This window comes from Amphimedon queenslandica, unplaced genomic scaffold (genome assembly GCF_000090795.2).
Source record: "Amphimedon queenslandica unplaced genomic scaffold, v1.1 AMPQUscaffold_13191, whole genome shotgun sequence".
NCBI lineage: Eukaryota > Metazoa > Porifera > Demospongiae > Haplosclerida > Niphatidae > Amphimedon > Amphimedon queenslandica.
The window spans coordinates 25,700-48,605 of NW_003546573.1; the positions used below are offsets into that span (position 1 = coordinate 25,700).

A 22,906-nucleotide genomic window follows, 5' to 3' on the forward strand; every position below is an offset into this window, starting at 1 on the left:
TGCTATGAGATGTAGATGTAGTCATGTACTAAAGAATTAATATCATAATTTACTGACATTATTTGGTAAGCAAAACAATAGTTATTAGACTCTTAACACATCATATAAAAGTATTTATGTACCTGCTGGGTTTTGGTATAGTATAACATTGTTCAAATTCCGTCTCAACTGAGAATACTTCACCACACTTTTCACATTTATAACATTTACTCTTCTCCAATAACTTAACACTAGACGTTCTCACAACTGTTCCTATAAAAATACTAATGATATAATTTTGTTGAAAAGGCATTTTAATCTTGTTAAAATTGGCTATTTATATGTTCATATTATAGGAAACAAGCTGGGCCAAGTACATGTACATGGGTATATGCACATCACATATTTGAAACATTGCCTCTCATTGAATTCAAAATTTATATTACATACATGCATGTTTTAAGATTTTTGATTCTATAATAACAATAGTATCTTATGTACTAACCATTAAAAGATAGAAATTTCCCTACGTCAGATGCTAATGGCACTCTATCTCTGGTATATTCCTCAAATGATGGAAGATTATGAACTCTCACTTCAACGTTATCCTTCAATATCTGTAGCACAATAAAAACATCATTATCAATATTATGCTTAATAAAAATGACACAATTATTGCCTCTACTGTACAAAAAGCTACAACATTCCCCTAATCTCATAACATACAATATCAGTGCCTTCTTTAGTACTAGCAAGTAGTTTAAGAGTTTTCTTAAGTACTTGATTCAAAACTAAAAATAAAATATTAAATTTAATTATTTATTTATGTCAACCACTCCCCTACTTGGCAAAGTGTCTAACGGACTCTTGTACAACTTCTCCCACAATCCAATCATACAGTTAGCCAACTTACTGCAGCTACACATTAATAATAAACAAGTTTCCATAAATGAATGTTACAGAGACTGAGATTAACCCACATACTCAATGGATAACGAGTAGAACAATGTTGGATCTGATGCCTCCAAGATTGATATCATCTCTCCTAAATGATTCTTCATTAGAAATCCTCGAAAGACTTCTTTATCATCTCCATCTAGTACTCGATCTAGACCTCCACTGTCAGCCATCATGAGCCATGTGCGTCGGGGGTGGGTCCAAGTCACTCCAAGATAAGAGTCCAAATAGTCACTGTGCCATGTGGAAAAACGTGTTGGTTCATGTGCATCAATACTAAAGTGTTTCACAATGACATTGAATCTAAACATTAAACAGATCTAATAAACCTATTATAATTATCTAATAGTGTCTGTGCTAGTCTATCAGCTCTTCTTGTATTCTCTTGTTTAATTATTTCTAGAAACAAACCAAAATCTTCTCCATCCTCTCTAATGGATGCTTTAACTAAACTAAGCAGCTCATCCATTCTTTGATTAGCAGTTAGTCCACATCTTTCATCAAGAGCTTTATTTCTCTCTCGTTCGTTTATCATCCTCTTCTCAAGTAGCTTATCTATTAATGTATTCAGATCAAGCCTCTCCTTTATCATTCCAGTACATTCTGTCATTACTCTATGAGCAATATCAGATCTAAATGTACCTATTAATGATACAAATTCAGTGATTAGTGTGTTATTGCATTAATATCAATCATACCTTCTTCAGTCTCTCTCCTGGTTTGACTGATACTAGCAGTAGAGGAGCTTGAGCTAGTACTGTCTACTGCACAAATATAAATAGTCAAAACTAGCTATAGACCCATGTCATTAACTAACTTGTATGTGACAGAGGAGGTGTTCGGTTGATGTAAATAATTTTTGAAGGATCTATCCCAATTAATTCAATGGGACAATGAAGTGGATCCTTAGCAATACCAGGTTTAGCATACACTGATATATGGATACTGGAACACATAGGATTATCAATAAACTTGTCCACTACATATTGAGGTATCTACAACAATGATAAATAAGTAACAGTCATACAAACGTATAATCACTAGATATATACTTGTATTGGAGACTGGTCAGGATGTACAGTCCATCCTGATTCAAGTGATGGAGTATCTTGTAGACACAACTGAAGGATACCATCAGGTTGATTGTACTTGAATATGACAAATGGTCCATCTTGTTCAGCATTAGAATGTGTATTTTGTAGGTACTACAATTTTTGATAAAATAAGAATTTAATTTCATTACAAACCTGCTGAAGAACTTTCAAATCTCTAACAACAGAAAATGTGGTCATCCATTGATTAACTTTCTTCTCCTCATGATACATCATTCCAGTGTATAATACATCATTTTGAGCAACTCCTGCATAAGAATTATGTATAATATTGTACTGCATGTTTGTTAAAATTAAGAACTGACAAACCTTTATTGTTACTTGTTCTTTGTTTCACTTCACCTTCAGACAATTTAATACTAGCAATAGAAGCTTCATTTAAAGTACCTAATAAGAATGTACAATTATACTCATGACAAGAACAAGCTGATACCAGAATTTGATTCAACTTGTACTTCCTGATTAGAGCCATCATTTACTGATTCTATTATGAAAAATAGAATTTTACAATAAGTCACTCACCTAATCCTGCACTATTCATTAGTGAGAGTTGTGAAGTGCTAGTCTCTCCTGCTCCATTGACACTAACATTATGTGTGTCATCATTAGATCCTAAAAAATTAATATTTTCAAAATACGCATGATATATGTGTATGTATACCTTCAGGTGGTGTCTCATAACCTTCCTCACTCTCACTGTCACTAGGTGTGTCTCCATTACTCATCTCAGCTACAATACCCATACAACAGAATTGGTCACGCTTTATTGATCCGTATCTTTTCCCAACTCTAAAACATCCTCCTTCAACTATACTGAACTGGTAAGGAGATTTCAGTGGAGCTCTCACAAACTTGAGGCAACCAGTCTGACTAGTCTTCCTTAGATCCACACAATGTTGTAGCTCTATTACCAGTGGTTTTAATAGTCCCTTAGATACTGATATTGCATATACTGCACTCACTAGCACAGTACCTTTGGGTACCTTGAAATTACCACCAGCTAGTGCACTAACAGCTACTTCAGTATCCTTGGACGCTGCTCCTTGAGGACACTCTAATCTGAATCCATATTTCTCCCACTGGAGTGAGTGAGACCTGTCTCCTTGTAGGATAAAGAGCTTCTGTCCAGCTATAATGACACTAGAGTCTAGTGAATCTGAACAATACAGACACATTACATTAAGATATACATGTAACTGGCCTATGATCAATTTAATACATACAGTTAGTACATGTAGCAATTAAATTAAATATGCATTGAAGGGATCAGATAATTATAAAAAGACAAACCTGACTGAGGAATAAGGTAATCAAACTGAACTGATGCATCCTTGTGATCTTTTACTTGCTGATGCAGCTGCTGCTGAAGTGATTCGATCTTTTCCTGTAATCCTTGTCTCAATTTCTTTTCCTCTTTCTTCTCCTCGTCCAGTTTATTTTCTAATGACTTGATGATCTCATCCTGTTCTTCATGAGCATCTTCCCTTTCTTTTTGTTTTTTTAGAGTTGAAGCCATTAACCTTTGTTCTTCTTTTATTTGATTCTGCAGCTGTAGATTCTGCTCTTCAAGTGATGCTTTGGCTATATATAACTGCTCAAGAAGATAGGTAACTTTCTGGAGTTGCTGAGTAAATTGAGCCTCATTTTCTTTCTTTAGGATTACTTTAAGCTCTTTTGTCTGCTGAAAAATTTCTTCGTCATATTCATCCTGGAATAACTGCTCATATTGTCGATCTTTATCAATTTGATACACTTCTTCATCTAGTTGTATTTGCCATTCTCTCTTCCTTTCTGCAAGCTCTTCCTCATACCAGTCAAGATAAATATATCTGCTAGACCAGTGCATACGACTAGCAAATGCTATAAAACAATAAAAATCTATTTAGTATTACTAGACATTAAATGGGCAAGCCTAAGTTTTGCATTTAGGAAGCATTAAAAAAAGATAGCTAAAAGAAGTCAGTGCACAAAATAATGATATAGCTAGATAGGTAGTCTTGCCCCACCCCTTCGCTACCTTAGGTAGCGAAGGGGTGTGATGAAACTACTAGATAGCTATAGGCAGCTGTAGCAATGTAGCCTCCAAGTAAGAAGTTGCTTTCTTAACCTTCTTTAATTGCTGCATTTGGACCCTGGACTATAGTCTGTACAGTAAGTCAAGTTTAGTAGTCTATTATCATATAAACAAAAACGAGTTTGATAGTTACTTTATTGCATCTATAACCTCTTCTGGCTTTTGGAGAAGGCTTTGGACAGAAATTCTGTTTTATTTTGTTGCAAGAAAACACATACCTTCTTCTCGTGTGTTAGTCACCATTTTATTTTGTGCAACCACTCCCACTTTAATTAAATCTTAAGTCTGGGATGCCATCATAACCCTCTGAGCACGAAGAATCACATCCTTCTTGCTGCACGTGTTTTTACAATTATTTCATTAGAATGACCGAATGATGCTACCCCATTAGATCATTGACAGATAAATATATAGTAGTGCGGGACGTGACCAGAAGATGGGCGTGACTGAAGATGCACATACATACATACATACAGAAGACTCTTGCTACAGTGGGGCTTGCCCCAATAATGTACTTGATACATAACATTCATGATTGTCTTTTATGTCACATGCATGTACATTTAGCAATAATGGCAAGAAAATTAGGTAGCACTTATGATTGGTGATTCTATGATTGCATAGTAATTGGTAGTTTTTAATTACAATGGTAATTTTGCAGTCATGCATACACTGATAAAGCAAAATGGTAGATTTCAGTTTGGCAAATTGCAGCTAGTCACAAATAAAACTCCGCTAATTTTTCCTGCTATACAGCAGTTTGCACACTTACTGAGCTCAATTACTGCTGTACTGTTGTAAGTTGTTTCCCCTCCAAACATTATCATCCAACTAGTGGTCCGTGTAACATTCCAGCTTGAGAGGGAATAATACTCTCTCCATGTGACACTAAATGGCAGATCCGCAAACTATAAAGATAAAAGAAATAGGTTACCGTATTTTACCAATTAAACGCCCGGGCGTTTATTTCTTAGAAGCAAAAAAATTCGTTGAAAAAAAAATAAAAAAGTGACCCTGAGCGGGAATCAAATCCCCAACTCCAGGCAAATTAGACCAGGCTCTAACTTTTAAGCACTCAGGAGCTATCGAAAGAGTGGGGGCATTATTTTTTGGTACAAATATGCGTATCTATAGCTAGAATATATTATAATGACAGGCGTTTATACGGTAAAATACAGTATGTTTATAATTGTAAATACACGTGCATGGAGAAAATAGGAATGGTTTACAATATTTTTGTAAAATTAACCCAGTAGTGGATCTAGGGGGGAGGTTGCTGGGGTTGGAACCCCACTCATAAATTTTTAATATTTTCATTGCTGCAATAGTGGTAAAAGTGCTAACCACCTAGTTTATATAGCAGGATTACTGTGGTTAATGTATATAATTAACACAACAAGAGTTCCAAAAATGGTGGAAATGTTAATTTTACCGTGATTTTAACTACAAAATTGCGCCAAAAAGAGGGTGTAGTCAAAATCGCGGTGCGCTTCACGTGCCATTTTATTTTGCAACCCTCCCATTTCCAAAATCCTAGATCCGCCCCTGTAACCCTCTATATAACTGCTTACTTAACAGTCAACTGTATATTCCTTACATTGTACATGCTTATTTAAAAGTCATGCTCAAAATTGAGTCTATTAAATTTTGTACATTTGTTTTAATTTCACTAAAGCAAATTGTAGAACAAAAACTCATTTTGGTGAAGTTTCATTGTTACAACTAAGCAGGCCTCGTGAATAAACTTACTAGCTTCATCCAATTTCTGTTATTTATGTCCAACAACCAAGTATCATAGGCATTCCTAAAATTTTTTAACACTCCACCAATCACTAGCAAGTGTGGTCCAGCATCACAGCTAACAAGTACACTACAATGAGCATATCGTCCTTCTGGCCACTGTACTGATCCTCCAGGGTTAGGTGCTTCTAATATATCCTGAAAAAAATAACACTACATTGTCATGGAATTTAAACATAGAAATTTGTTGTATAAACAACGCCTCATTTACATGTAATTACAAGACATGTAAAATGTTTTATAAAAATTTCACAATGTGCACTTTAGTTTTTTAATGTTTTTTCAGTAACCATTGCCTCGATCAGTTAGGACTAAAAATTTTGTGGCAGTAATTGTGCTGCATATATATACCAAATTTTTTTAGTAAGAAGTATACAATTTAGAATATTTTTAAAATATTGTTTATGACTCACAACTGAGGTCTTGGCAAAACTAATAACAAACAGGTTGCTATTGTATCCATATGCAGTACGGCCCCCAAACAGTATTGCCATGTTGCTTGTAACTGATGTCAAAGTAAATGAGTGAATGGAATGCAGTCTCCATCTAGTGACTCTTGGTGATACCCATTTGCCTTTTAAAATAACAATAATAATAATATTGAGATACACATTAGAAAGAGTAGGGCTATACTCTTAACATTGGTACACACAAGTACATGTATCAAAAACCATTGTTTACACTAAAATTTGAGAAAATGAAAATGAAATCAAGCACAATGAAAATACAACAAATCAAAAAAGACAGTTTTTGTTGCTTGCTGTCAAGTGCAAAGCAAATGATTGCATAAACTACTATATAGCACTTTATTTTGGTAGCGCTTTATTTTGGCGATTTTGCTGTAAAATTGTCATTGGCGGTTTTTAATTTGGCGATTTTTGTGTACATGTGCATTACTAAGCATGCGCATTAATGATTGGTGGTTTTAATATTGGTGATTCTGCTTCCAAACTGCCAATCACTAAAATAAAACTCCACCAAATTAAAGTACTATACGATATAAGGATATGAAAAACTGACCTGAAGAAAGTTCATAATAGTGTATCTCACTATAATAACGATTGCTAGAAGATGATCCCCTTCCTCCTATTACTGCCAGGTAGTCCTCACCATTCAGTTGTACCGCCACCATAGCAGAGTAGGCCTTCATCTTTGGACCATGATGATCGGGACTAGAAGGAGAAAGCTCCCTCCAATTGAATGTATCCACATTGAAGGAATACAAACTATTATGAAAGCAGTCGTCATGGCCACAATAGCCACCAAAGTAGTAAATAAATTTCCCGATTGCAACTGATGAATAACCCTCAACGCCCAGTGGAGGGTTACCATTGGTAGGCCTCTGTTCCCATTTACCAGTTGGTAAGTAACACATCTCCATAACAGATGTCATTGCTTTTTTATTTTCATCATTGTGTACCTCAGGGAGATCAGTCTGCTTCCCACCCCACATGTATAAATAGTCTCCAACTATTACTGTGGAGTGGCCAGATCTCTCAACTGGTTGATAGTCTAGATCTAATGGAGAGCAGAGAATATGAAGTGACTTCATAGTAATCTCATCAGATTTAGTAGGAACAGAGTTTTAATGCTAGAGTCTGATCAATTTGAAAGGAATGCATGCATGTTTGTGCTTACTTTTTGCTGCCATTCTAAATCTAAAAGAAACGAGGACAAGAAGCTGATCTAAATCGAGTATGTTCAGTGGACAGGACCTGCCCCCTTTAACATGGGGGCGGATTCATAATGTTCTGTGATTGCCACTTGAAGTCTATAATGCAGTTTTGTAAAGACATAGATTTATAGCTTATTAGTGTAATAAAAACAATAACAAAGTTACAGTATAATTAGCTAAAATAATGGGACACATATTGCCTTTAATTTTTTTTTAATTTTCAAGCTTACATTGCCTTGTTTGGATCTATCGTAACTAATCATAATTAAAACTAAAAAACAATACAATTATCACTCAGCAATGAAAGTAATAAAGTGTGTCTGTGATCATCATTTCCACCTTCATTAAACAGTTTTTCCTCACAGCTCTGTCTCCTCATCAAAATAATTAATTTTGTCAGAAAACTTTTCAGAGTTCCCCTCACTGCTTGTCTCTTCTAAAAATGTAGGCCTAGTAATGGAAGCTCCCTCAATCTTTCCAAGTTTTAAAGCATCAGCAAGAGCATCATGAATAATGATATACTCAATCTATTCAGAGAAAGGGTAATAGGAATTAAGGCATTGGTTTATCATTATCATAAAGAGCAAGAAAGTAATCATGTAGCCCATCAGTATGATTCAAAATAATTATTCTTTTTTATCTATTGTTTTTTTAATGCTTGCTTCATTCATGACCATCATAGGACGGCATTTCCTCATGTACTGCAAATAATTAAAGATATCAACTAATTTCTCTGATTTGATGCGAGCCATCTCAACCATAATAGCAATGAACGTACCAGTATGACCAACACCAGCATTAAGAAGAACAAAGAAATGGCATATTTATAATACATGTATGACTGAACTATGCATTCATGTTTGCTTTTATAATAATTTAAATGAAACAAAGAGTACTATGAGAAAAAGAAAGAGAGAAAGAGTTATAGAAAGTGAGAGAGACATAATGTGCTTATGCTTGTAGTGTAACTAATTATTGGAAGTATTTTTTAAATAATTACTTGTTTCAGTGCATGTGTATTCATAGATTCTTACTAGAGTGTCCTATAAAAGATACTGATATTATATTGATTTATGGGTGCACAGTTACAGCCCTCTTTTTAGCTAGAAGTGTAAGCTGGGCAGATATTTTAATGCTTAAATTATACACAACTTGAAATATATTATTCATCACTAACATTACTCATGTTCCATCTTCCATGTACCATGATATACACACAGTATGGCGTGTCCATTGTTAGCTTAGCATTATAATAGCTCTCTTGTGTTCCATTCCTCACCGCAGTCATTCTGAGTTCATCTCCAACCTTAAAAGAGTCTGGGACATCATCAGGACTATTCCAGGCAGCAGTGATGTAGTAGGAGTTGCTACCACGAGAAGCATAAGGTTGTAGATTGGGATAGGCAGCATTGAAGTCATCACGAGAAATGTTAAATGAGCTTATTGGATTAAGAACAACTACCAGTGAATAATAACTGGTGGAATGAAATATAAATAAAAATGTCTAGAATAAAGTTTTGCTTTTGACAGGATAAAGGTTAATTATCATGTATTCTACTAGTGATCATAACTCAAAAAATTTTTTGCTGAAATCAGCTCAAACTTTTCTACATAGCATAATTAAATCAATATAAATAAAAAATGTAATAAAAATTTGGTGTGATTTTTTAGCTATTTTTAAGAAAAAAGCATAAGCTACGGTACAGGGTAATTTTTGAAAATTAGCCAATTTTTTAAAATGGTCATAATTCGAAAAAATTAAGTTGGAATCACCTCAAGCTTTCTACATAGCATAAGTACACAATATAAATCAAAAAATTGTAATAAAAATTTGGGGAGAATTTTCAGCCATTTTTAGAAAAAAGCATGGGCTATAGTACAGTGTAAATTTGGAAAATTAAGCAATTTTTTTTAAATGGTGATAATTCAAAAAAAAATTAAGTCAGAATCACCTCAAACTTTCTACATAGCATAAGTACATCAATATAAATAAAAAAATTTAATAAAAATTTGGGGTGAATTTTCAGCCATAATTATTTTAGAAAAAAAGCATGGGCTATAGTACAGGGTATTTTTTGACAATTAGCCAATTTTTTTAATGGTCATAATTCAATAAAATTAGGTCAGAATCACCTCAAACTTTGTACATACCATAAGTACATCAATATAAATAAAAAATATAATACAAATTTGGAGTGAATTTTTAGCCATTTTTTAGAGAAAAGCATGGGCTATAGGACAGGGTAATTTTTTTAAATTGGCCAATTTTTAAAAAATGGCCATAATTCAAAAAAATTAAGTTGGAATCACTTCAAACTTTGCACATACCATAAGTAGATCAATGTAGGCATATCAATCACAAGTGATATCATGAAGATGCATAATTAGTCTTAGCAAGTTAATGAAGTACAAAGTGTTTTGATAATACATGTAGTTTTTTCATATACAGCTAGTATTAGAAGAGAATAAAAGCCACACAAATACTGCAATAATTAAAGTGTACATACAGTGTTGAAGTCTACTGAATGCTTACTGTAATTACCTCCAGCTAATGTAAACTGAATCCTTTAGAGCCTTTGATTAGCTTGAGAGATAATAAAAAAGTCAAATTTTATATTAATTAATATACATTTTATGTAATAATAGCTCATAACATACTGTGTAATATATGATTCATTTTGGTGGAAGAAGCCTCAATCAAGTAAAGGATAAAATTATAACAATAAGTAAATTAACGTTAAAATGAAAATATTTTTTTGACTTCTGAAATACAGTGTTCTGCCAATGGAGAACCAAATCCTAACTTCACTTTGTAATATTGTTACAGCTATTTAATTTGGTTCTATATAGTGGCATTACAATTACATCCATGTATAGATCTATATATCTAGTACCAGTATATCATATATGGTCTCATACCAAATTTTGCAAAAAATTGTAACAAAAACAATCAAAATAGTTAGGTTATGAATATAGCAAAGTTTAGGGTTAAGCAGTAGCAGTAGCATAGCATTACATAGTTTTACTGGCGGGATTTTCTGGCTGTGGTAAGAACTCCGTCACTAGGATCAGTGCTAACAGGTATAGTTACAGTTGCAGTACCAACTCCTGGAGCAGATACCTCTACTACTATACCATCCAGTGATGCTCTTGAAGCCGTAGGATCTCCTATGAGAGTCCTTTTACCTCCATCTCTGTCTATCTGTATAATCCGGTGCCTGTTTGGTGTTACTTGGTCTTCAATCACTTGTACAATTGCCCGAGCAAGGCCATGATAAGCACTCCTCCATGTTGCTTGGTTTGGCTCATGACAGGCTGGGTCTCCATTACCAACTCCTACAATCCTTCCTGGTCCACTCACAATACTAAATGACACATTAAGTGAGGAACCGTGAGCAATCTTACCACTTCCATCAAGCAAAGCAGCACTCACCATACCAGCATCTTGTCCATCCAGGAGTAGAGCTGATCCTGTTCCAGTGTCTTCATTAGGAACATCAATGAATGCTCGTATCCTTTCAGCATCTCCAGCTGTTAATACTGTGTGTGTTGCTACTACAGAGTTTTTGTCATCAATAGCTGTTGCTGTGATATAACCAGCTTCATAAGTTATGTTATCCCACTGAGCCCAGCCTTGCCACACTAACTCCTTCACTCCTTGTGATTGTCCATTAACTACAAGCTCAACTGATGGGGCATTAGTATATACATGTATGGTCCGTAGTTTTGCTGCTTCATTTTCCTCCCAATGCTCAACAATGTGTACCAGATAGCCATCTTCAGCATTATCTTCAGTAGGAGATGCTCCAGGATTTACAAGTTTTGGAGGATTAAGAGGCACATCAACCCCTCCATTAGTGTTATTTTGCAGGCCATTGTAAAGCCACCATGAGCGATACCAGTAAGCTGAAGCTTTTGCAAATCCAGCCAAGTCAATTGAACCAAAGGAAGAAGAAACATGAGGCCAGCCATTGAATGACGGTTCACCATAATAGTCAAACAGTGTCCATACCATGCATCCAGCAACAAACAATCTATTCAGTTGGTTCTCAGTCTGAGCTTTGTTACAGTCTGCATTGAAATTGCCAAGTATATAATTTGAGCTGTCAGGAAAGTCTTCACCTCTTTGTGTTGGACATGAGCAGCACTCAGACCCAATGGTAGGCATTGAGGGGAATTGTTTGTGAAAGTCATCAAAAACTCTACCAGGTTGATGAGAAAAGCCTTGCACATCAAGCTGTAAAGTCAAATTATTCCCGAAATTAGAGTTCATATTAGCAGTCACTGGACGATTGGGATCAGCACTTTTAGATACTTTTCTGAACTCTTTTGCTATCCTTTTATCCTGATCACCATGATTGCACTCTTCATTATTACAAAAGGACCAAGCCATGACACTAGGATGATTCCTATCCCTCTTCACCATGCTCCTCTGATTGGCTACCCAGATAGAATCATTACCATACTCTCTGTTCTCATCCCATACTAGAATGCCTATTTTATCCATAATATCAAGCATGACTGGTATCGGAGGGTTATGTGACATGCGCCATGAATTAGCAGCCACTGCTCTCATTGACTGAGCCCTAAACAGGTTAATCCTGTCAGGGACAGCTATACCAACTCCAGTGAAGTCATTGTGATTGTTAAAGCCTTTCCACGTAAAATGGACATCATTGAAAAAGAATCCCTGGTCTGCATCCCACTTCACCCTTCTTACTCCAAGAGTTACGTTAATGGTATCAGTCATTACACCAGCCCACAAGTCACATTTCACTGTATAAAGATATGGTCTTGCTGGGCTCCATGCTTCAGCATTGTTTAATGTGAGTGCACCATGTAATGTCTTTGATTCTCCAGGTTTAAAGGTATAAGTAGGTGACATGGTGTAGCCCACTTGCCTTCCATCTGCATCAAAGACTGTAATTTGATAGTATCTTTTTTGCTTTCGATTGTCATCATTAATGACATCCATACTGATATCAAGTGTCACTGAATCGACATAATCTCCTTCACTGATATCCCCTGGATAATGTGGGTGAAAATCTCCATTGACAGTAGTGGCAATGTAAATTCTGTTAGGTATGAAATGGATGACATCAGCAGCAACTAGGTATGTGTTACGATAAATGCCACCTCCTTCGTACCACCAGCCAGAATAGCCAAAGTTTGGGGTACTTTGCACTACAAGTACATTATCATTCTCTTGACCATCACCAAAAAATACACTGGAGGCCTTGTCAAGCCTAACAGTGAAACTAGTGTAGCCAGAATCCTCATAATGGAAATGCTGTCCATTGAGATAAATATTTGATCCTTTAAAAACTCCCTCAAAGTACACCCATATAACCTTTCCCTTCCAGTCGGCTGGTAGATTGAAGTGTTTGCGATACCAAATCACATGCTTAGGGAGATAGCCTTGTCTTGTTGAACCTCTTTCATCATACTCACCATTAATGAATGCATCATGAGGTGCATCCACTATCTCCCATGCGCTGTCATCGTAATCACGAGAAGTCCTTTCATTTGTTGTAGGTAGAGGGGGTTGAGCTGGAGTTTTTCGACCCCCTCCACCAACTCTCCCAATATCTGGTGCATGACAGTCTGTAATCTTGCCTATCCAGCAACCACTGTAGTCAGAATACTGCCACACAGAACACATTACATTACCACAGCATGCTCCACGACAGTCATCACTATTGCTTGCTGTAGCCACTGGGAATAGACCAAAGCACTGAACATCATTAAACTCAATTGGAAAGTCACTGTCAGGGCAGGAAACTATATCATAATTTCCTACCTGGAAGCGCCATGCATAGTTAAAGTTGACAACTTCTCTTCCTATAACTTCAGATGCTTCTTTATAGGAAGCTGACAAGGAAAAGGAACTGTGAAATAAAAGAGCTTGAACCAAAATAGATAGAAGGTTAGACATATTAAATGCTGATACATGAAAAAGTAAATAGTTTCATTCTATATATAGTGTTGTATTGCAATTCATTGACTGTATCAGATTATTCATTTTTATGAATGTTATTAAAAATGCCAGCATTGCAGCAAATTTATTATCTTTATTTAAGACTGGGTCTTGAATTTATAACATGATTTTTAAAAAGTAATTCTTAGATTAATTGTCAAGTCGTTTTGTATGAGTGATTAACAAATCTAAATTTAATTGTAAAAGATGTGATGGTATGTACTCTTAGTAATGGGTCTAGTCTATAAAACCAAGTAGAGTGCATGCCAGCAGCATCAATTTGTATTTATACAATGTAGTTCAGCAGGAGTAAGGTATTAGATAATGATAATAAAAGGAGCTTTCGTCACTGTTAAATATTCATTGTTTTCAAAACATATTAGCTTAGCTTCATGTATGCATGTATAGAGCCTCAGCCTCATTCACGTAGTGTTAGTTCACTAGCCAATGAAATTAGTTAATCATGAAATAACACAAGTAAAACATAAGCAAATCAACATTCTCAAAAATAATGTTTCTAAATAACTAACTAATACATGATTTAAATTATTACAATAAAATTACATACTAACTGTCTAAAGTTGATTTGTAACAATTTTCTCTATAAGCATGTAAATTACTTCAGCCATTTCAGCATTAATTCTGGCTTCATCAGGAAGATACACATCGACTGGTGCTGTTGGTTTATCATACTTATTTGGGAACCTAGATTCAAGATATATTTTTTCCATTTTGGATGCCATTCTTGGTAGTTCCTCAAGCTGGCCAGGTTTTTCAGATGATAAAGCACGAGCATGCCTTTCTAGGCAATGATGAACTAGTGATTCACTGGAAGGATTAATACCTATTAATTTATACATTCCAGCTTTCAATGCTTTTTCAACAACTTCATGTGCCATAAAAGAAACTTGGCAAGACACACCACAATTTTCACGAAGAGAATTTCGTAGGATTCTCATAGCTTCAAGATCAGATTTTGCTTGTCTGAGCCAGCGTTGAGCTTCAACTTCATCAGGTTTAGGAGCAATGTAGGCCCACCATCCACCACCTCCACCTCCCCCTCCACCACCACCACTCCATCCTCCTCCTCCTCTTCCATAACTTGATCTACTGATATCATCCTTACACTTGTAATAATAATCATGCCAATAAGTTGACTTATTGTCATCATCTTCTGTTTCTTCTTCTTCTGGTTCTTCTAGTGGTAGTCCTTTCTCTAGTCGCTCAAGCTGTCTAAGTAAATATTTGAATGCTTCTTCATAAAGACTCTTATTACTACTTGATACTTTATCTGGATGGTATTTTAGAAACATCCTACGCACTGCTTTCTTCCTTTCATCTTTAGTGAGATCAGAATTCCATATGAGCTTTAGTTCCTTAGCAATTTTTCTCTTTATTGCAAGCAGCTCTTTGCTATCTTTAATCAGCTGAAGCTCAGATGATCCACCTTCTGAAGCAACTAAAGCTGTCTCCAAGCTCATTTCAACCATTTCTTCAGCTACAAACTTGTATAAGTAAACAGATGATACTTCAATAGGCTCTTCACTTTCAGACCACATTATCACATATCGTTTTAGTCTAAGTTCATCTGATCTCAAATTGTTGTTAACAGGATGAAGTATCATAGCCCATATGTAATGATCTACAGCTTTTTCATACCCAACTAGATCTTGTGGCCTTAAAATATGATTTATATCTTGCGAAAGCATTCTTAATAATGCATCTGGTATAGGACAACCAATTCTTGGAATATAATCATCTCCCACATCATCATTATCAATTACTGAAAATTTTTCATTAGTTACTAATGCTTCCATGTCACTTGCTGTTTGTACTGCAAGTATTTGACTAAGAACACTCCTGCAATGGAAGAATTTTACCAAATCACAGTCAAGTGCACGGCTAATTTCTATGCAAATAGTTTGAGCCATTTCAGGCCAGAGGCTTGGACCAGATGTATTTTCTTTATCTACATAGAGTGTGTAGGCTTCATTGTTCTTCTGAAGAGAGTAACCAACTTTAAAATCTCCAATAGATTCAGTGTCTTCACCTAGTCTCACTCTTACACATAGGTCAACAGCTGCCACCACACTCATTTTAGTCAATATTTCTTGTAACTTTGTTACAAAATTTGCCTTTTCATGTTCACTTCCATATATATGGATTATCTTTGGAAGGTGCTCAACTATTTGTGGAAACAGTTTCTGAAATTTGGCAAAATGTTGAACCAATGGACTTTCTTTAGTTATGCTAAGTTCAACAACTGTCTCATGGACACAGAGAGAGAGACCAATTGGTCTAATACTTTTTGGTAGCTGTAGGCAGAAATCCATTTCTCTGATGAATTCGCTATTGATTCCAATATCAATTGAAGGAATTTTGAACAAAAAATATGATGATTCAGAAAAACTATCAGGCCTTAAACCACTCTGACTAAATCTTATAGTGTCTTTAAAAACAAGCTGCTTTGATGGAACTAATTTAAAATATGAACGATTTATTTGAGATGGTAGGCACAATAATTCAAGCTGCGATATTTTATCGGATTTTTTTATGTCTCTGTCCAGAAGTAGATCATAAAGCTTGATGATTGCTTTTCTAATACGACGTATTTCATTTGGATCAGCAATAGCATCCCTGGAATAAAATTCATTCATCAGTCTTAGCATATAGTTGATGTGTCTCAATTCTAGCTTATTACTAACACCCATAATATTTAAAGCATCCAATATGCCAAATAACTTTGTTGGAACATAATGAAGGTATGGGAAAAAATCCATGGCTGCTGTTGAACTCAACACCTGTTGTGGTCTAACAAGAATAGGCTTTCTACTATTTGTTTCATCAGCATGAACTGGTATGCAGGGTACATCAGTTAGCGTTTGAAGGAGTTCAGTTTTTTTATTTTTATGTAAGTACTGAATAATTTTAAAAATGATGCTAAAAATATCAGCCTGATTTATTTCATCGAAATATTCAAGAGAAGGATCATAAGTTGAAAACAACTTTGAATTTGCTAAGCTTGTTCGTGAAATATTAATGATATTCTGGTAAACATCTTTTGGATCTGGATCTAATATCACTCCTAGCTTCTCAAAAACATCTAATGCTTCAGTAGCATTCATGTTAGGTGGAGGAATAGGTATGGCAATGACTGGTTTGACAGTCCATATCAGTGGTGCATTTTCATAAAGAACAGCTTCATTGAGCTTAGTCAGACCAATATTTTGTGACTGATATTCATGTGGTGGACTGCAAGGAGCTTTGATCCAGGTAAACCGTTTAAGCTTTTTAGTTTTAACAAATCTTATGTCACCAATCTTAGACAATTTGTATTCATTGCTATGCCATGGTTTAGCAGCTTCTGAGAAGACATAAGAGAAAAGAACATCTGTTGCTTTATGTAAATCAGGATGATTGCCACTTTCAGCTTGCTCAGATAATTTAACAAAAGTATCAAAATCTATCTTCACTTGTAAATCAAGTTTACGAAAGAACTTTAACCAATCATCTGAATGATAATCATCACTTATGAAATAAAAATGCTCAGGGAAAGTAGTGAATATAGGCATAGTGTGATCACAAAAACTAGCAATATTCAATAAAATGTCGTTATGACTAAGGCATTTTAATGCCTTCAAATCAATTAAAAATTTTCTTGCAAGTGCTTGCACTTCATAATTACTGCTGTCAAGCTGAAACATAGCCTCATCAAGAAGATAATCTTTGATATATTCAAGGTGACGTTTTCTTTCTTCCTTCGTTAGTTCAGCAAAGTGTGGAAAAACTAGCTTGCAGTATATTTCTTTCTTATCAGGAACTTCTCCTAATATTTTAAAATCATCTCCGCATAAATTTTTCCAAGATCCATTGTACTCAAGAAACAAAACATTTTCCAACAAGGCCCACTTCTCATATCCAGCCAAACAAAAGCCACCATTTGGCCATAAATACACACTTTTTCCCAACAATGACGTAAATACCCCACTTACTGTCTTAAATATAGGGAAAGATTTGATCTGGTTTTTTATTGCAGGGGTGTATCTGAAAGTAGTTCTACTGAAATAGCACAATAAAATATTAATATCTTCCTCAGATAACTCAGCACTTTCTGCAAAATTGCATTGATTTTGCTTGTTATATATCACTCGAAATACTTTGTCATAGTCAGAAAGTACAGGACAGTATTTGGAAGCATTGTAATGCACTGTCACATCAAGTATAGGAATATGAAGAATATCAAATAAAATTCTTTTTAAACTTAATTCATTTTCTGCTTCTTCACTAATACTTTGACTAATAGGTAGTACTGGAGAATCTGATCGATAGAGAAGATGACTGATTGATGGCAACAAAGCCCAATGTCTAACCAATTCTTTCTGGTGCTGATGAAAATTTTCTCTAGCATCTGACAAGCAAATCCACAGGGCCTCCAATGTAGATCTGTCTATTATGTGACAATCTACTTCAAAATGGGACAGCTCTGATGGTAAGTTTGCATTAAATATTTCATTAACACAAGTAAAATTAACCTCTCCTTTTTGTAAAAAGTATGAGGGAGACATTTTCAGTTTTAGCATATTAGGATGTAAAAAAGCACTAGCACTATTTGGAAAGTGATCAGAATGCTTACTGCAAAAGACTTTATTATTTTCTTTAAACAATCTAATGCAACTGTCTGCTGTTAATAATAGTGGTAAATCATATGGAAGCTCAAAAAACTCAACATTGTCACTGCTTTCAGATTTTTTCATTATGTATTTCAAGAAGTCACAAAGATTTTGTTCCGTTACAAAACGAGTAGATGAGACAGGTTCAGAATTGAAGCTGACTATGCTTGGATGAAATTTCTTGTAGAAATCAAATGTTTGATTTGGTTTAGCAATGAAAGATCCAAATTTCTTACAGTGCTTGTGTAAGACTTTGGAAGCACAAGTGAGTGTCATACCTATCTTTCTCAGGATTGATAATACATTTTTTGATTGTGGACCAAGTTGAGGTTGAAAATAAACTTGAGAGAATGGGTCAGTGTCATTGTGAAGTATGTGCCATTTAGGTTTTATAATGCTCTTGTCATATGCTTCAACTACCAGTATTTCAACATTCATTGTCCAAAGCTTGGAAAAGACTGATTCGGCTAGAGACAGCCATTGTGGATCAAGTATTTTTTCTTTCTTTACAGTAACGGATTGAGAAGTAGTTCCAGTATTACTAAATGACGGTGATGTTATTACAGGTAAACCTTCAACACTGACATTGGGTGATGCATTGCTACTTGTTTTATCTTTAGAAACTCTTGATGACATCCAGTATGGAAACAATTGATAATATCTATTAACAGCAGCATAAAAATCATCCCTATCACTGTAGCCAGAGTCAATAATGACAAGATGTCTCAATTCTGTAAGAAAATGAACATATGATGAAGCTATTGCTTCCACCATTTGTTTATTCCAATTAATTTTATCACTATACTCATCATCTCCTCCCTTCCATAATGCACGACGATTGCTACTCAAAACAAACTGACCATTTACATGAACAGGAAGTTTAGAATTAATAGGCAGTGGTAAAAAACAGAAAATTTTTCCTGAAAAGTATGGCATTGGCTTCAAAGGAACTGCCAAGCCATGCTTAGGTAGAACATGATCCATAAACTGCCATTGCTGGTCTGATTTGAGTAAATCACCCACACCCTGTTGAATAACCCACTCCTGTTCTTTCTGTTTAAAAGCACTAATAAAACGATTGTCTTCACTGTGAAGTGTGAGGGTATATGTAAAAACTTTAGGAATACAAGTTTTTTGTGACTTTCTCAATATAGACTGCTGAGTCAAATAAGACTGGTAATTACGACGATTGTCTGATGCAGTTTCACTCATAGTCACACTATACTTAGTTTTTAAATTGAACTTACACTCACTACTCTCAATGACATAATACTCAAACTGTGCAACATGATTCAGGAACAAAAGTGCTTCTTCAATCTTGATGACCCATGCATCAAGCTTTTTATTCATAACTTCTGAAGAGTGAACTTCTTTATTCTCTAAAATTTCTGATTTTTGTACAAGACTTTCTGTTGATCTAAGAGGATACCGAAAGAGAGTTCCAGTTTTCAAATATTCAGGTTGATTAGGAATAGGGTCTTGAAGGTAAGCACTTCGTAAGTCTTTCATCGTCTCCCAAAAGCCATTGTTAAGGTCTTTATACTGCCTTCCAGGATACCTTTTGTTTGCTCCTTGCACATATCGACAGTGAGGATCAAAAACACATAGAATACTATTATTTCTTGATATGAAACTAGGACAATCAGTCACATGATAAACAACATTAAAACCAATGCCAAACTGACCAATTGATTCATCATCTTCTCGTTTAGAGCCAAGACCAAGCTTTTGTATACCTATCAAATCATTATCAGTAAAGTCAGTGTCGTTCCATACTAAGAGAGCAGGACCTTGTAAATCATCACTCCAGTCTTCTGAAGGAGTTGTTTCTTTACCATGCTGTCTCTTATCTAATATTACACACATTCTATTTGCTTTTGCATCATCAGAATTTTGTAGAAGCTCCTTAATAAAGCTCTCATTGAGTGGATAGTCTCGTAAAATATTACTAATTCTCTGAGTTAGGTCCTCCCACTGACCAAAATTTGTGCCTTCAAAATTGTCCAAGTATCTATTTCGATAGAATTCTACCCTAAAAAATTCTGCTCTGTGACTTGTCATATTCTTATGAATAAAGTGATATTTATCTTTTTCAATTTTAAGCCACTTTGCATCATTGTAATAGAGGTCAGTGTTTGGACGTAAGATATAATTTTGATCAACTAATATTATCTGTTTTCTTCCTTCACAGTTACCTTTTGCTGAAACTAATTCTGACATTAATAAATCAATAAATTCATGAAAGTCAGGTGGCAATGGATTTTGATTATATTCTTGGTACATTTCAGCTAAAGTATCCAACAGCTTATGTAGATCAAAGTTATCCTGGATATGGAGTACCTCTTGCAAATTCTTTCTTAATGACATAATGGCCGGAATTTTGTACAAAATTGGACCTCCTTCTCTTTTCCAGTTCTTTGCAACATTAGATGGAGCTACAAATTCTTTACCATTCCATATGAATGGCTTATCACAATAATAGCTCAATTTTTCTTCAATCTCTGTTTTTGGTAATTTTTCAAAAAATTCATATACATTTTGACATATAGCATGTATATGAGACCTGGAAGCTTCTGTTTGAAGAAATTGCTTGCTATTCTCACCTGCCATTAGCTCAACTAAAAGCTGAAAATGGTTTAAAACATCATCAAGTGTTGGCTTTGTAGAAATTTCTAATAGCTGTAACACGTGATTTGAAATTAAACCATATCCATCCATAAAATCAATGTTAACAATAGCTTTCTGGCTTCCAGCAATAATGCCAACCTTCCACAAATCAGTGCTGTGTCTCACAGCTAAAACTTCTGAAGGTGGCAAAATTGTGTTGCCATTTCCTTTCCATGGCAAAATGTAATTTTCAGGCATCTGTAGCACTGGTAGAAAAGGAACAGATTTAAGAGCATCATCAGGGCAACTTTCATACATGTATGTAGTTTGGTCAATAGATTTGATGATACGTCTTACTCTTCTAAGTGCTTTGTTTTTGTTTTTGTCACTATCAAATAGTAACTTAATGGTTTTGGCACTGCTGATGATTGCAGCCCATGAGATAGCGGTAGTCATTAAATTAAGTTGCTTAATCATTGCTTCACGTACTAGAGGGTTATCATAAAAGTCATGCAATGGAAAGATGCCATCTTCTGGATCAAACATGTCTTGAAATTCTATAGGATCAACTAGCTCATTGGCTAATTTGAGGGCAGTTCCATTGGGTGAAGTAGGAATTGAAGGAACTCTTTTAAACTCAATTGTGCATTCAGTGTATTTACCAGGATCAGATCCAATAGCTGAAAGAATAACAAGGAGAATTTTGTTTCGAGTTTCAAAGCAGTCAGAAAATAAGTCAATGTTGTTCAAAAACTTAGTAGTAAACTCACTCTCACTAATTATGGAAGCTGTATCTTTTAACTCGTCTAAATAAGATTTTGGCAATGAAACCACTGGTAGCTGTAGAACAGAGGCAGCTTTATCAAATGAAGTATAATCACTTGATCCAAATAGTGAAGTAATGAATTGGGATTCATTTAATGTCAACCACTGATGAGTTGAACTGGAGTAAAACAAGCTTTCGCGTGATATTAATTTAAGCAGAACAGGAATCATATCCTCCCATGGATATTTCATTTGTAGCTCATTACTTAGTGGCCACAAAACATAAAATTCATATGATACCAGACTCCCTACAACACACATTTCTTTAAGCATTTTTAACAATTTGCAGTATGCTTTTGGTATGATTGTAGTCGTCAGCTTCTTATTCCAATACTCCCTTGAATCAGAAGGCTCTCCAGATGAAGCTCCAGTCCAGATACCACTCCTGTTACTCATCACAGCAAAGTTAGCATTAACATGGACTGGTAGGCCAGTGCAAGGCAGTGAAAGTGGAAGAAAACAAAACACACTACCTTCAATTGCTTTGCATTCAAAACTTGATTTGTCCTTAACCAGCTGGCAAGCTATAGATGCAGTTCCAGGCTGGTAGTCACCTCCTCGTGCTTGTAACTTCTCATTTTGTTGAGATACTAACCAATATTCACTAACTGAGTTGTTAGCAGGAGAATTAGTTATGCAATGTTTAATGCCATTTTCTTCATTGATACTGCTAATACATACTTCATCCTCTTGCATTGAGCGAAAAGTTATACGCTTAACATTCTGTAGGAAAAGAAGTAGCTTCGAGCCATTTACTATAAGGTCATTTTTCATTTTTTGTATGAGATGCTCATCATAAATTGTAGAGCTAATTTGACTGGCACTCGTTCTAAAAGGAAGTCGGAAAATGGTACCATTGTAATTGGCAGTAGATTTGAAACCAAACAAATTTTCATAAGGAGCCATTTGTTGAGATTGAGCTAAAAACTTAGACTGATACTGAACTTTTTTACCCGGTCTGCTCTCATTACGAACTACACCTTTAAGGTATTTAAGTGTTGGATCAAATATATACAACCACTTACCACTAACAAAGGAAGGTACATCAGTGATGTGATATACTGAGCAAAAACCAACACCAAATTTACCAATTTTGAGTGGCTGGTTAGCTTTCGTAGCACCGGCCAGTTTGGTTATGTTTTCAAAGTCCTCTTTGGTGAATGTCCTATTATTGTGGACAATCAATGCTGGTCCATGGCTCTCCGACATTCCTTTAAATAACAGCTTCTG

The 22,906-nt window shown here is 35.2% G+C and overlaps 3 protein-coding genes across 3 annotated transcripts in view; all 3 read right to left on the minus strand.

Annotated features, from left to right (window-relative positions):
- Positions 1-100: 100 nt before the first annotated feature.
- Positions 101-1,247, minus strand: LOC109584615 (DNA helicase MCM9-like). Its single transcript, XM_020000432.1, has 5 exons — positions 964-1,247; positions 824-897; positions 706-770; positions 485-596; positions 101-252 (listed from the first exon to the last, which is right to left on the minus strand). Exons 1-5 carry the CDS (start codon positions 1,245-1,247, stop codon positions 101-103), a joined length of 687 nt encoding a protein of 228 aa, XP_019855991.1.
- On the minus strand, positions 1,214-7,588 carry LOC105313890 (uncharacterized). Its single transcript, XM_011407675.2, has 15 exons — positions 7,561-7,588; positions 6,943-7,440; positions 6,336-6,496; positions 5,872-6,060; positions 4,895-5,030; positions 3,339-3,908; positions 2,710-3,204; positions 2,571-2,660; positions 2,482-2,526; positions 2,358-2,435; positions 2,184-2,296; positions 1,989-2,141; positions 1,754-1,931; positions 1,635-1,700; positions 1,214-1,578 (listed from the first exon to the last, which is right to left on the minus strand). Exons 1-15 carry the CDS (start codon positions 7,571-7,573, stop codon positions 1,247-1,249), a joined length of 3,117 nt encoding a protein of 1,038 aa, XP_011405977.2. The 5' UTR covers positions 7,574-7,588; the 3' UTR covers positions 1,214-1,246.
- A 6,561-nt stretch (positions 7,589-14,149) lies between these two features.
- LOC105313891 (uncharacterized) overlaps positions 14,150-22,906 on the minus strand; it is a 14,218-nt gene continuing 5,461 nt past the window's right edge. The window contains exon 4 of the mRNA XM_020000434.1: positions 14,150-22,903. Within this exon, the coding sequence (XP_019855993.1) occupies positions 14,150-22,903 (8,754 nt within the window). The remainder of the gene's footprint in view (positions 22,904-22,906) is intronic.

Coding starts and splice junctions, on each gene's coding strand:
- LOC109584615 (XM_020000432.1), bottom strand. CDS start 1,247: ATGTTTAGATTCAATGTCATTGTGAAACACTTTAGTATTGATGCACAT. Junction 771..823: donor TCCGTTAGACACTTTGCCAA/GTAGGGGAGTGG, acceptor TTTTATTTTTAG/TTTTGAATCAAGTACTTAAG. Junction 597..705: donor CTAAAGAAGGCACTGATATT/GTATGTTATGAG, acceptor ATTGTGCTACAG/ATATTGAAGGATAACGTTGA.
- LOC105313890 (XM_011407675.2), bottom strand. Junction 5,031..5,871: donor ACAGAAATTGGATGAAGCTA/GTAAGTTTATTC, acceptor TTATCTTTATAG/TTTGCGGATCTGCCATTTAG. Junction 2,661..2,709: donor TTATGAGACACCACCTGAAG/GTATACATACAC, acceptor TTAATTTTTTAG/GATCTAATGATGACACACAT.